Consider the following 14,541-nt stretch of genomic DNA (forward strand, 5'->3'; position numbering starts at 1 on the left):
AAAATCGTTATCCCTTAATCAATCTTCACAGTGTAAACAATGTTTTTGCATCGTGAATTGATTTCATGTTATCATCCTTCTCCGCGTGGAGGAAATTGGTACAACGACGTCATATGCATTCGACCGAGAAAAATCACACCATTTTGCATTCGAATAGCCTCTCGAAATAATCGTAAATTTCCCATACATCACGACGCCGATTATTATAGGAGTAGGAACGATCATTAATCGGTCTCGCGAGGATCCCTTTCCCGATCTGCGAGAATCCGCGAGGAGCGCAAGTGCGTTTCCAACGATTTTACCCATCTGTGCGGCTAACGAGTGTACGATAACCAAGTGTGAAGAACAAACGGCCGATGCAGAGTCCAACATCAGGCCAAAAAGATCGTTTAGGAAACGCACTGCCAGCCTCCACGAAAATTTTTCTTTCTCTCGCTCTCTCTTTCTCTCCCTCCCTTTCTCTCTCTCTCTCTCTCTCTCTCTCTCTCTCTCTCTTTCTCTCGTGTATAGAAATAGATTCGCAAAATTTTTCTACATACACATTATCACAACTCGCGCATTTTTGTGATCTATTTGAATTGAACCATGTTCCGATTTTACGATTTGTCTCAATGTATTATTCATATCTGCGCATCGTGAAAGATTCAAGAATATTAAACGATCAAATTTATCTAACAATAAGTCAAAAACAAATTTTATGTAAAGATATACAAATTTCAAAATTCTTTGTTTAATAATTATATTAGATAAAAATTTTAAAGATATATATTTCCCTCTTCCAGAATTTTAAAATTGAAAAAATAAAAAAATCATACATCACATATATTTTATATGTACGTATGTTAAGGCAAAAAATTTCCACGATGCGTTTGAACTAATTCCAATAAATGCAATGCAGATCAATACATCAATATTACATATATTTACATGTACATATTACATGTGTGTGTGTCTGTGTGTATACACACATACACACACATATGCACGCATTCGTTGAGACTCGCATGGCAGGGAATATTTTCCTCGAAAGCGTATAATGTCGTTTTCATATTACTTCCTACTCTTTTATATGTTTTTTTTTTCTTTCGATAATACCCACATTTCATCCAGACACCGACCGCAAATCGAAGCCGCACGCAGTTTATGAATTAGAAACAACACGCAAATAAATACACGGACAACATAGCTACACACAGAGAGACACGTCCTTACATACATACAGACGGATACAAATATAAGACACGGGTGTATCTATCGTTTAATAAACGCCACAGAACGCTCGCGGTTGTCTACGGACGACGAATGTGGTCCAATACGTGCCCTTAATTACAATGATAAGTTCGGCGAAACGCTCGATCATTTTACCCACGAAATATCTATTTGTTTGTAAGATAATTACAGACTCTTTTTTTCAAGCCATTTAATTTTTTATTTAAAATGTGACTATATTACGAAAAAAATAATGTTATTCACTGTATTCGATAATATATATGAATAAATAAATATATTTTCTTATCCAAAATTAATTTTTTTTTTTTACATTATCTAATATTATTAAAGATGTCATTTGCGTAACATTATAGAGAAAAAAAAAGAAAATATATAATGTAAATTCTAATGGTTACAAGTTTCGAAATATAAAAACCTATCTTTTTACAAATAAGTTAAAAATTAATATCAGAAGATATTTCTTTGCAATAAAACTTTGGCAAATGTCATATTACATCCACTACTGAAAAAATAGCTTTTTAGATTAGATCAATCGATATTACTTATCTTTTTCGTCTTTCGCTCAAAGATTGGATTATTTGAAATACTTTGAAATAAATAATTAAAATAATAAAAATATTATGAAACGAAATAGATACTTCAATATATATTGTTTCGTATGTTAAATTCATATGAAAATGGATTCAGCATACGTTATGAATGATCGATCGATTTCACTAATATGTAAAGTTGAGAATGTAAGGGCGTGTTTTTTTATCACTTTCGAAATGTCGTACGTCTCTGTACAATGTATAAGTATCAAAAGCAGTTATGTGTTTTCCCTCAGAAATTCTCATTGCAAATTGAGCGATGCCGAGCGATCCTAGTACCTCGAGTTACTGTTCGATCTTATGGTTCATGTGATTGTCGTATTCTCTCCTTTGTTTTCTTTTTTTAACCGAGATTGCGCATGTCGCAGCGTTGATTACGCGATTTTGTCTTTAGCATCTTCGCGAAAAATACGGTGATCATAAAACTCTGTATACAAATTAAATTCTTCGCAAGAGATGCAATATACTTGTAAGCCATTAAATTTGTCAGGATATTCATTGCGCATTTATTGGCAATTAATTGATTTTAATTCTTGCATGGAATGTATGTGAAACTCAAAATCGGCCATCGCTATAAATGTATTATATCATTTGAATGCGAATTCGTAATGTGATAGATCGATATCCCAATTAGCATTGACCCTGTCAAAGAATTACTAATTACACAACGCTAATTTACACATTCACAACGTACTCTTTAAATGTCTGCGAAAACGCAGATTTCAATCATACGCAGCCACACATGTAGCCGAATGTAACACAATGCACATGCGCGATATTTCACCTGAGCATAGATTCAGATCTATATATGAAGCAGAGAACTCAAAATCTACAGATCTGTAAATCTATACGTTCTTAAAATCCAGAGATTCATATACATCCGGAGATATCCATGTATATCTATTATAAACCCGCGTATCTACAGATTGCGAAGTACTTGAGATTTACGGATCTATAAGATAAAAATATTGTAAATATTATTCACAAATCCGGATATATATTCAGATATTTATAATTTCACATTAATCCACGGATACATGTATAAATCGGCAAATTCACATTCTTAGAAAGCGGAATCAGCGAGGTCTGTAACAGCATAAGATTCCACGGATCACACTATGAACACGCTAGAAGCTTATAATCCTAAAGTTTTTCGCATTTCTCGTATAAACTCCACTCCATCTCGATTCATAGGATCATCAAGAATATTAATGTTATCTTCGTTGATAGAATAAATTATATAATTCTTCCGTACGATAAGAAGAATTCGTTACTTTTATTTAGAGACTTTAATAGATATTACTTTGTTACATTATCCCTTGAAGATATATCAAGATAAAGATAAAGAATTCTTCTCACATATATCTCGTTCGCGTTAATTTCAAGAGATATCAAGGATAATCCGTAATATCAAGGATATCCGGCCTCGCGACCGAAGGTTGTGAACAATTGGTACAAAGTACCACAGTTCGTCGTGTAGACATCCCTTTATATTACTGTCTACAAAGAGCTCCATTTCGTAAACAGATTCGCCCATGCAAACACACACAGAGACACACGTATACATACACACATACACATACGCAGCCGCACAAATAATTAACTATAAGCAACTATATAAGTCCCGACTCTTCTCATTTTGAACGATCCTCTAGATAAGTACGTATTTCGATATCCAATCTTTGAAATCTCTTTTCTGGGCGCTTTTTCTTTCCCCCTCTTGTTAACTTTTGTGCACAAACCTCCCTTCGAATTTGTGATCTCGATACGTAGTCGTCGTTGTGAATCGATCTTGCGATCGCAGCTTGGACGGGTGTAAAGGCTGCCGATGACTGGATAAAATTATGCCACAGTGATCAAGAGTCTCGCCAAAAATTCAATAATAAAAAAAAATAAATAAAATATATATTGTATTATAAAGTTGGTAAAGATACTAAGCGAGATTGTATTCCGAAAAAGAGAGAAAAAATGAGTAATAATAGAAATAATTGAGAGAGATGAGAGAATCACATGGAAATAAATAATATGCTATAGTTCACCGCGGCATAAATTCATTCAATCATTTAAATTTAAATCAAGAATATCAACGTTTGTGAAAGTGCATATTAGCGTACGTCGAATATGGTTGCGCTTATGAGTCTTGCAATTTTTTTATAGTAATATCGAAATATATTCTGTGACATAAAATGCTTGATATGAAATCTTCTTTTTAGGGATTGATATGTATATGTTGAAAATTGTACATGGTTTAATATTTTTTTTCTATTAATGATTAATTTTTGCTTGATTTAACACCCATTTAATTTATGCTGATGAAAACATCATAACAATATATGTATCGTAGTCTCGTGCGATTTCATTACAATTCGCGTGTGCACGAGAAAAGAGATTCACAATTGATAATAATATCAAAGGCTAATTGTTTGCCAATTCTCGATTTTCTCCAACGATGATTATGATAATCGCAGGAATACTTTCATATAAAGGCGCATAAATAGCATCTTTCATTCTTTGGGATTGTTTCCATATATGCCGTGTAAATAATAAATTAGTCGAATAATCTTAGATATTTCTACTTCAAATATTCTCGAAGGAATGCATCGAAATGTTGCGCGAATTTTCGAATTTAGAGGATCAACGCGAGGATGCCGAACGATCGCATGAATTAATTTTCTACTTTCTCAGGAAAAAATTCGAGTCTTCAAACGAAGATATATAAATTTAAGCTCAAAAATTCAGTTCTAAGACAAAAGTTAGAAAGCGATGATATCGATATTTTAACAATTTCATAAATAAGCACGATAACAATCATAATAAGAAAACTAACAAATGCCCCATATTCAAAACTTAATTAACAGAGATTATGTTACAATTATATTTATGTAACTTTATATGTTAACTTGTTATTAAATACTTAATTTTCCTTCTCAATCCCCGTGTCAAATTATCCTTTTACGGTTTTAGAAAGTACGTTTATTTAACACTGTTAACGCATTTAGCTCCAAATTTAAATTATTTATTTAAGTTTTTTAGAATTCCAATTGTTAATAATTTTTACAGCCATTTCAATGAATCGCTGGCCTCGATATTTCGCATAAGCGAAACATTCATGTATAAAGAATCTCCCCACGTTAATCAACTCGATATATGTATGTATATTATATACGATGTATAATCACACATGGATGGGTCATCCAAGCACAATGGCTTTAATAAGAAAATTTTACAAGCCAATCATATTTTCGCTAAATAACAAATCAAGTTTGCCAATCAGGCTGCGATAATTGCATATACAAAATTGACTATATTCTCGATCCTGCACGTATGTGCGTCGCTCGAGTCATTCGATTACTCTCGAATTACTTTCAGATAAAATACCACGGATTACTTCAATCTCGGTTGTTGGCTTCTCGAAGAGACATCATATTTTTACCAGATATCTCTACCTAGGTATTTATATACTCAATGTGATTCCGTTATATAATAAAGTAATTGTGTTTCCATATTTAAATATAAATATATAATAAATATATATATATACATATATATATATATGTATTATATATATATGTATATAAGCTGCTTTATGTAATGAGCGAAATTGCAGATGTCAGATCGCAGTTACCCTCCAAGATATCGAAGTCCACGGCACATATGCACATATTTATCTAGTTTCGTCTTTACTTACGTCGCGTGTCGTCAGACGGATGTAACATCAATGACAGAATCAACTAAATACCACAGAAAGCGCGTGTGATATTACGATTAACAGCTATGTAGAACAGTCTACGGTTACTTAACTACCTACTATTCGCGATCGCTTTTTATAAAATCCCGAAAAACACATCGCGACGTACTATTATAATATTCGCCACTCTAGAACGGTCTAGTACACGTTCACGCGCGACCGCTTAAGTTCATTAAATAAAATAAAACCATATTCAAATAATAGGAAAGCCTCGCTCTTTTAGACTATCATACTTCATCTTTCCTCATCAGATCATATTTGTTCGGAATGTAATAAACCTTCCTCCTCCTCTTGACACTTATCACTGATCGATGCTAAACTTTACCCGTTATCCGGCAAATCTGCACCGCAATTCACGCGAGCTAATTAGAAAATTGATATGTATTGTGTGTACGCATCTCCTCGTGCTTTCTCACTTTTATTTTTATTTATTTTTTTTTTTTTGTGTCTCGACAATACTACTAGTGATTACTTTCAAAGTTTGGTCAGAATTGAAGCAGTTCGAAGCAGCATTAATTCTGGTATGTTTGTACATATAATATAATAAGATATGTATTCCTTTTTCAATACCTGACACACGCGGTTTATAATAAATAAAAAATAATAAGTGGTTGTCAAATAAAGTAAAATTTCCTTATCTAATTATTCTTAGCAATTTTTTTTGCATTGCAAAGACTAATAATAATTTGATATGATTTTAAATTACTGTAAACGATCTTTGACAATCAGAGCGTCAGTGATTTTTCACCGTTTTACAGGAAAAATTAATTAGATCAGATTTTTATCTCAATTTGATTATAATACTGAAAATTAAATGTTTAGTGTTAAGCGCAACACTGAATAGAGATCAAAATTATATATTTATTTTTTGAATAATTTTGCGGTTTATAATTATCCAGATTTTAGGATCTAGAGATTCGATCTTATTACAAGATCTTTTCACGAAGAAGGAATCGGGATTTATGTGAAAAAATCAAAAAGTAAAAACAGATTATATATGTTTCCGCGTGATTCGCCTGTCTCTTTCCTGGCGCTATCATTATCGGTCTGATCTAATATCAAGTAGTGCACATTAACGTTGTTTCACAGCGTGACATAGTCTTTGTGAGGTCTATTGGTAATCTTTGGATCGATACATTGCCATCTTTGGTGATCTCGCGTTTTCAGATCTCGCTTCCATTTCCTCTTCGATTAGCTTTACGCGGGCCTAAGCTGAGCCCCCTTATCGTGAATTAAATTTTAAATTATTTTCAGCATGCAAAAACCAAATTGTAATTTGTCAGAATAGATTAATAATGCACATCGATAGTTCGATGTTATTACAGCGAGAGTGAAGAATCTTTTCGAAAAAAGAGTTGTACAATCGATTCAAAATTATTTCATCCTGTTAATAGTATAAGCTGCAAGTTTTCAATTTTCGAAACATTTGAGACAGTACAGATTCAAATAATATATATTTATTTTCGATCCTTTCCCCCCTTTCATCTTTTTTCATATTTTTATTAATTTATAATAAAAAGAAAATAATTTTTTATTTACATCTTATTACGTTAAATATCGTTTGTACGACTTTTTTTCGAATTTTTCAACAAAGGATAAACGATACTTTTCTTCCAGAATAAAAGGCGCGGTCCGAATGCTTTTAAGGGTCCCAATCACAATCGCATTTAGTGCGTTACGCATGATTCGCTTCCACGATATGTATATGTATATGTCCATTATATATCCATGTATATGCCTATACACATATGTGTGATACATATGTGTGTATATCAAAAAGAAATAAAAAAAAAAAACGGACTCGCTAGAATAATTTCCTCTAGAGACGGTACAAAATATCTGATTGACATGTACTTCTCGCCCTCTCCCCCCCCCCCCCTGTACTTTAACACGACGTCGCGCGATTTATATATAATTTTTTTCTTTATTTAATATATATATCTATCTGTAGATATATGTATATATATACTTCTTCATAATTTATATTAACCTCTAATATTCTTACGCAATTACAACTCTATGTTAATGTAATAATAGCATACTGCCCCTACTGATATGTGTTAGTTCACTTTTGTAAAGCACTTTAAAATTCAATCTAATTTTCGATTCGTCGATTCCGATGACAACGAATCCGTCTCTTAACGGCTAATTATAAAATAACGAGCCATTGAATACACCGAATAATGCATTTGCCGCGCCGCATCCTCGCAAGATCAACGATCATCCTTCGCGATCGCGATACTCGAGCAATCATGGTCGCGTTTTATCCAAACTTGTGTATACTTTTATATCGCTATCTTCCTTGCCCGTTATATAGATACTTTACCTATCTCTTCTTTTCCGATCCCGACAGATTCGAAACTCTTAATAATCTTCTCATTCTTGATATTGTTGTGTTCCATTAACCCTTTGCGCTCAGATGTAACTTATGTTTTTTTTAATTGCAAAATTATGCATCGTGATATGTATTTTTCAAATAAAAAAGCCAACCGTATACAAATCTGATTCCATGCGTATGAAACCTTTCATCCCCATAATAATACATAAATTTATTTTTATTATTCGATTAACATATATGTAATCATTGCTTTTTATATATCTGCGATAGCATCGATGCTCTCTCATGTGAGAAAAGATCTAAATCTCAGTCCGTTTCACTGCTTCTTGAATTATAAATGTAAGGCCTCGATTCAATTACAACTTAGATTAGACTTTCTAAAGTTTTGTAAATCACATTTTGCGTTGCAATGGTGTGTTAGTTAACTATAGCGTTAAATCCAAAACTTCGCGTAATATTACAGAATAATGTATCCTTTTCCATCTGATACGTTGACATACAAATAGGACTCAGGTGAGAGTGCAAAGGGTTAAAGCGGAAACTCAAATATTCATCTGACACAACAGTGTCTTTCTATTTTATCACGTTATCTCTTCTTATTCCTCACGCGTGTATATTTCATGTTCGCGTCAAGTCCCAGTATCGCAGAGTGATATTTTTAACATGGTGCATTCCAGTCGCTTTCCGTAGAAAAATAAAGAACGTACTGGCGCGATCGTGACTTGACAATCGATGATAACGATCAATGATAGATGATCAGTGACGACGGATGACCGATCAGTTCGCCCGAGCACGCCGGTAAATGATCGCCACTATCGACATAGTCATTATCCACTGTTAATCGGTGGCTACTTTTATTTTTTAAATAACTTTCATTCGTCATTAATTGCGGATGTGCATGTAATAAATGCCCAGTGATATACAACGGAGGATAAAAGGATTGACTGCGAAACTTAAGGACTCGTCGGCGGAAAGTCATCTGCGTAAGATTATTGAAAGCTTCCAATTGCTCTTACAATCTTCATTACGGCTTTGCCAAGATGTATTAATATAATCTCATGTGTGTGTGTGTGTTATAATTAATAAACAAATATAATCATCATGTAATCCTTTCAAAAACGTAAATACATTAAGATTCTGCATTAATATTGTATATTTATATATTAGATTGTTCGGAAAGTTTGTTTCAAATTTTCTATATAAATTCGAGTGCAATATTTTACATAAAAAGGAATTTTATTGAAACAAACATGTACCGTTTTGTTAACAACGAACAAAACTGTACATATTTGCTTCAATAAAGTTCCGAGTTGTGTAAAATATTGCGCTCTGAATTTATATAGAAAACTTGAAACGAACTTTCCGAAACAACCTAATAATTAGAAATTTATATAAGAAAACAAATCAGAGTATAGAATTATATAATATGAGTTACCACATACAGTAGCGAATACAACAGAAGTTTCTCAAAGAGATGCCAAAGAGGAATTACTACCAGCTACGACAGCCATTACAGATTTTCACGAGTGCGTTCAATCATTTCGAGAAACGCATTTCGCTCGAAGCTTTGTTAAAGACTCACCTTTGATCCTCGAATCATTACGGGGTGCTTCAACGCATCCTCTTTGCAGACTTCCGCCGCCGAGAAAGCAAGACCGGAAGAGGGCTGGGGAAAGGAGAGTGCGACAAGGCGACAGAATTGAGGGGACATATTTCAGACACGGTTGCATGTATAGAAAAGCGCTGTGAGTTCCTCTTTTTTTGGGGGGTGCTCGAAAAATCAAGACAAGACCTATATACGTAAACGCGCTACCGATTACAGCTTGTGACTCGACCAACAGGAAGGCACTTGGGCAAATTACGTGCCGAGTTGGCCGCCGTTTCTAACACGCGGGGCACATCTCTACTATCATCCCTCTTTCTTTCGCTCTCTTTTTCTTAATTTCTTTTGCCTTACAGAAAGGCAGATGGTTGTTCAAGTTTTCTTCTCGATGCTCTTTAATTCTTGTCTAAGACTTAACCCTATGATATGTTCGCGTTCGTTATGTATGTATATATATATATATATATTATATATATTATATTATATTAATATATATTATATATATATTATATATATGTATATAAGAGATTATTAATTATAATCACATTCTCTCATTTAGCATTTATTCTCTCGATGTGGTTGCTCTTTCTCTCTCTCCCTCTCTCTCCCTCCCGCCCTCTCTCTTTTCTTCTCTCTTTCTTTCGCTCTCTCTCTCTCCCTGTTGTCATACATATTTTTTCGCATTCGCACTTTTATTCATACTTTCTCATTGTCTCAGATTTTTTTTATCTTTTCTTCTCACACACACACACACACTCTCTCTCTCCCTTTTTTCCTCACTCTCTCTCTCTTTCTTTCTCTCTTTTTTCTCACTCTCTTTATTCTCATCCATGCCTAGGACACTAAATTCTCCTTAACAAGATACAATAGTTAAAAGTACGCGCGTTCATGCTTCGCGCGACACGCCGATGATAAAACATAAATACACGCTTCTTAGGGCACCTTTGGTATTAAGCTTGATGTACTCATCTTCGTCTCACTTGTTTCGTTTTAGTGTGTGGAATTTCGTGTTGGAACCGCCATTAAGATTCGCAACGAGCCGCCAATCCGCATCAATCATTGAATAATTTTTTACACGAATCTAATAAAATTATTTCCTCGACGATACGCATAATTTGAAAAGCTCGAGCTCGATATGTATTTTGTAGAGATAATAAATTTTGTAGAGATTTTTTTCTTCGAAACAAAGTTATCATTGAATTTTTATAATACTTCGCGTATTTTTCTACTATCCCGGAATGGCGTCATGGCGCTTAATGTATCTGAAAAAGTCTGCGCATGAATGTGTGTGTATATGTGTAAACAAACATCACGATATAAGTGTGAGTATCGAAGAGTGCCTTCTCTCTTTACATATGTATACAAGAAACGAAATCCGCTTCCTCGCTTCGCTTTGCTTCTCTCACTTCTGCTATTTTCTCTTCGATCTTTCCCCTGCTACCATCATTCCAGCTACCATCTTTTTCTCTCGCTTCGTCGTCGTCGATCGCGATCAAAGACACGGTGAAAAATAAATAGTAGGTAAAGGTAGGTACGCGAATCGATAAGTTAAGTTCGTTAAAAAATATATATACCTAGGAATATTACGTGATTATATTGGGCCCCCCGCTAGAGTCGCGCGAACCAACACGCCTCCGTTCTGCAATATTGAAGAATTTACAAGAATTTGCCTACCGATATGTTTGCTGTGTCCCTTTCGGCGGAAGAGTGAATCGAAAATCTTTTGCTCTTCTACGTTCGCAATTTCTGCGTCTCTTCTCTTTTTCTTTTTCTTTTTTTTCTTTTTCTTATGTGTGTTCGTGTGTGTATACGTTTTCGTTTCTCGCGATCTCTCGCCAATGATATGTCTGACTATTCGAGTAATGTACAGCTTCCTGCGTGGTTCTTCCTCGTGTTTTGTTTTCTGATTTATGCCCCGTCCGGCATCTGGCCGTCTCCTCGGACCGGCTGATCCTCTACCTCTTTACATACCATTGATATCGATCTTAAGGTTGGCCGTTTTCTTGTCTCTTTGATCCCTGAAAAATCAATACGAGCGATTAAAACAATTCATGATACGACATATGCAAAACGCGTAAGAAGTTTAATTGTATCACGCACGTATTTGTCATTAATAAAATCTATCTAGACGGAATTAATCATTCCCTCCGAGAATGCAGTAACTTTTTCATTATTATACAGTAACGAACATCTTTAATAATATATACATATAAGAAAAAAAAATTGCATCATCTTCTGTCATAATTAATTATTAATAGTGTTGTTCAAATAAAACTCGAAAAAAATACAATAAAAATAGAATAGAAATTTAATGATCCTGAGAATTAAAATTTTCGAGAGAAGTTAAGTTTTGAACATTCATGAGTTGAAGGATACAAATGTCTAAAGGCACAAGGATCTGAGATCCAAAAGTCTGACGACCACTCATAACGGATTTCTTAATCCCAATGTTCAATAAGTCACACACGGTGACAGTTTGAACAAAGACTCGGTCGAGTACACGACCGAGGATGAAAGGAGAACCTACATTTGTCTTGTTACCGAATAAAGAGCGCCCATGTGAAGAGGTGACGTCTTGCCATTGAGTAATTTGCGTACCTCATTAGGACATGACTATGCTGAACAGCGCTCTTTCACGGTCTGGCTCAAAGCTCTCGGTCAACGAAGGGGTGCATACACGGCCTAAAGAAGGAGAGTACAATGTAGGGGAAGCGAAATGTAGGGATACAGATGGATAGATTGAATTTTGTTCTGTCTTGGGAAAAAAGTCCCGCGGGAATAAACAGAGATTTTATGAATAAAACGTATTTACATACCATAGAAGATTCAAGGCGACATGAATAAGAAAACAAGGTAACATATACTTTGTGACAATATTTTCTCATGGTATTCTAATAACGTCAAAATCTTTAAATATAAAAGTTAAGTATATAAAAGAGAAATTATAATATCGTATTTATTCAACATTGATGTAAAAATAATATGTTTAATATTCAAAAGAGAATATTTTAATACATTTGTGTACAAAAGACAAATTATAGAAGCCAAAAACTTTTAAAACCAAAATATGTAAATAAATTTCAAAAATAGAATTCCAGGAAAGAATATATCTATTGTATAATCGAATAGTAATATAACTTAATTTTACGGAAAATTAAAAAACTAGATCGTTCAACAACTCAGATTTTCCGGGTATCTTTCGTTTCTCAATAATCGCATAGGAAAGTTCTCATTTATCTAATGAGAAAACTTAAATATAAAAGATTTTCTAATATACATGTATATATTAAAAAATCGCAGAGGAAAGAAAAATATTCACATATCTTGATATATTCACTTATGGAAAAAAACAAGTGTTTTAATTAATCGTATGTTCCACATTAGATGGACGATGTGGTGCTAGACATCTTCATAAAACGTGAATTAACGATGACGTGTTCGGCCGTGCCCAACGTCAAGCCGTATCGATCGTCTAATGCGAAAATGAGAAGGACGATGCGTGATCGCAACTTCATTTATAGCATGACCAATTGCAGCTTTTCGGCATCACATATGAATAAACAAGTTGCGATCGTAATCACAAGCAAACAGTATCGATCCATCGAGTTCAAAGGGTAAGGTCGGGCGATCCGGAGCGCTCTTTTTTAGTCGCCGATCAATTTTAGGTGACACACTTTTGCTCCGACATAAATCCATTTTCGGACAATTTCGAGTGGATTATTAAATCCTCCGATTCTAAAATTTCTCAATTCTGTACTTCAAAAATTTATTTCTTTAATCTCTAAATTCTTTGTACCAAAATTATTAAATAGTTTTATTTCGTTCAATAAAACTGAAAGATGAAACTATAATTAAAAAAGAATAGCAAATCGCTAAATCGGTAACTTATTTTATTCGCATTATTAATACGACTGAATTTTAATTTTATAAATTTTATAAATCTGGGTTTAATTTTATAAAAATTTTAATAATCATGCAAATTGGAAAACGTATAAGGTACATATTATAATAGATTCTTGGCTTATCATTCATTTTGAATGATTATTTTCTATTTAACTGGAAGATGATGCAAAATTGTTTTCTTGTATATTATGCGTCAAATATCACGAATATCATGGCTGTCATGTGCTTTATACCGAAATATTATTGCTACTATATTTCGGCCAAACAAACAACTCCGCCAACTTCATTTAACGCAGCTTAATTACTTAGCTAATTAATTAGTTCAATCCTTTTAGCGATTGGATAACCTGCGAGTTGAACTTAGTTCAGCCCTTAAATTACGCAAGTAAGATCGATCCTTAAATGTCCGACGAATTTTCCCTTATCAGCGAAAATACGATCTTAATTAAAAGCGGAACCTCAGAATCATCGTTTGTGTCTGACTTATCTCTTTCCTACTTTAGCTTTTTACTAATTCTTAAAATTAATTTCATTTATACTCCAATCGGAATTAAACCAAAGAATAAAATTGGCACGTATCAATTTCTTTCTAATTTTTATAAATCTTAAAATAATTTTGTATAAACATTTTAAAAACAAGATATGTTATTCTTATAATGTAAAAATAGAAACAATTTTAATTAAATTTTAATTACATTTTAATTAAATTTTAAAAATATTAAAAACAAACTTAAAAAGTAATAAATGTAAAAAGAATTAAAAATATTTTATTATCACAAACATTATTAATAAAAATTTACTTTCAATAAAATTGATTCTAATATTTTACATATCCAATATTTTCCCAAGCGTTATTACAGCCAATTAATACATTGCTACAGGTAGGTGCATAGTGCTCGACGCATCTATATAATATAGTTGTAAAATGAAAACAGATTTGAGATACAGCGAAAATCAACATATAGGGTAGAAAGAAGGATTTCATATGAAGGAAAGTTATGTAAGAATACGAGCAGCTCAACGAACAGGCATCAATAAAGAAGGAATACAATAAGAAAAAAAAAAGAACCTAGAATCTAAGATTAAAATAATGTAATTTAGACGAGTTCAATCTTTAATATTACAGATA

The 14,541-nt window shown here is 33.3% G+C and overlaps 1 protein-coding gene across 6 annotated transcripts in view; it reads right to left on the reverse strand.

Annotated features, from left to right (window-relative positions):
* Positions 1-1,023: 1,023 nt before the first annotated feature.
* LOC145940077 (protein couch potato) overlaps positions 1,024-14,541 on the reverse strand; it is a 94,966-nt gene continuing 81,448 nt past the window's right edge. For 4 of the 6 annotated variants that reach the window (XM_083044918.1, XM_083044917.1, XM_083044919.1 and 1 more), the window contains one exon: positions 1,024-11,527. In XM_083044918.1, coding sequence (XP_082901044.1) covers positions 11,495-11,527 — 33 coding nt within the window. In that variant the 3' untranslated portion in view covers positions 1,024-11,494. Of the gene's footprint in view, positions 11,528-12,036; positions 12,192-14,541 lie in introns of all 6 variants that reach the window. The other 2 variants (XR_014425956.1, XR_014425957.1) reach the window with 2 other exon arrangements.

Source organism: Prenolepis imparis, unplaced genomic scaffold (genome assembly GCF_030444845.1).
Source record: "Prenolepis imparis isolate NDT839.2.m4 unplaced genomic scaffold, iyPreImpa1.0 SCAF_8, whole genome shotgun sequence".
In the NCBI taxonomy this organism is placed as follows: Eukaryota; Metazoa; Arthropoda; class Insecta; order Hymenoptera; family Formicidae; genus Prenolepis; species Prenolepis imparis.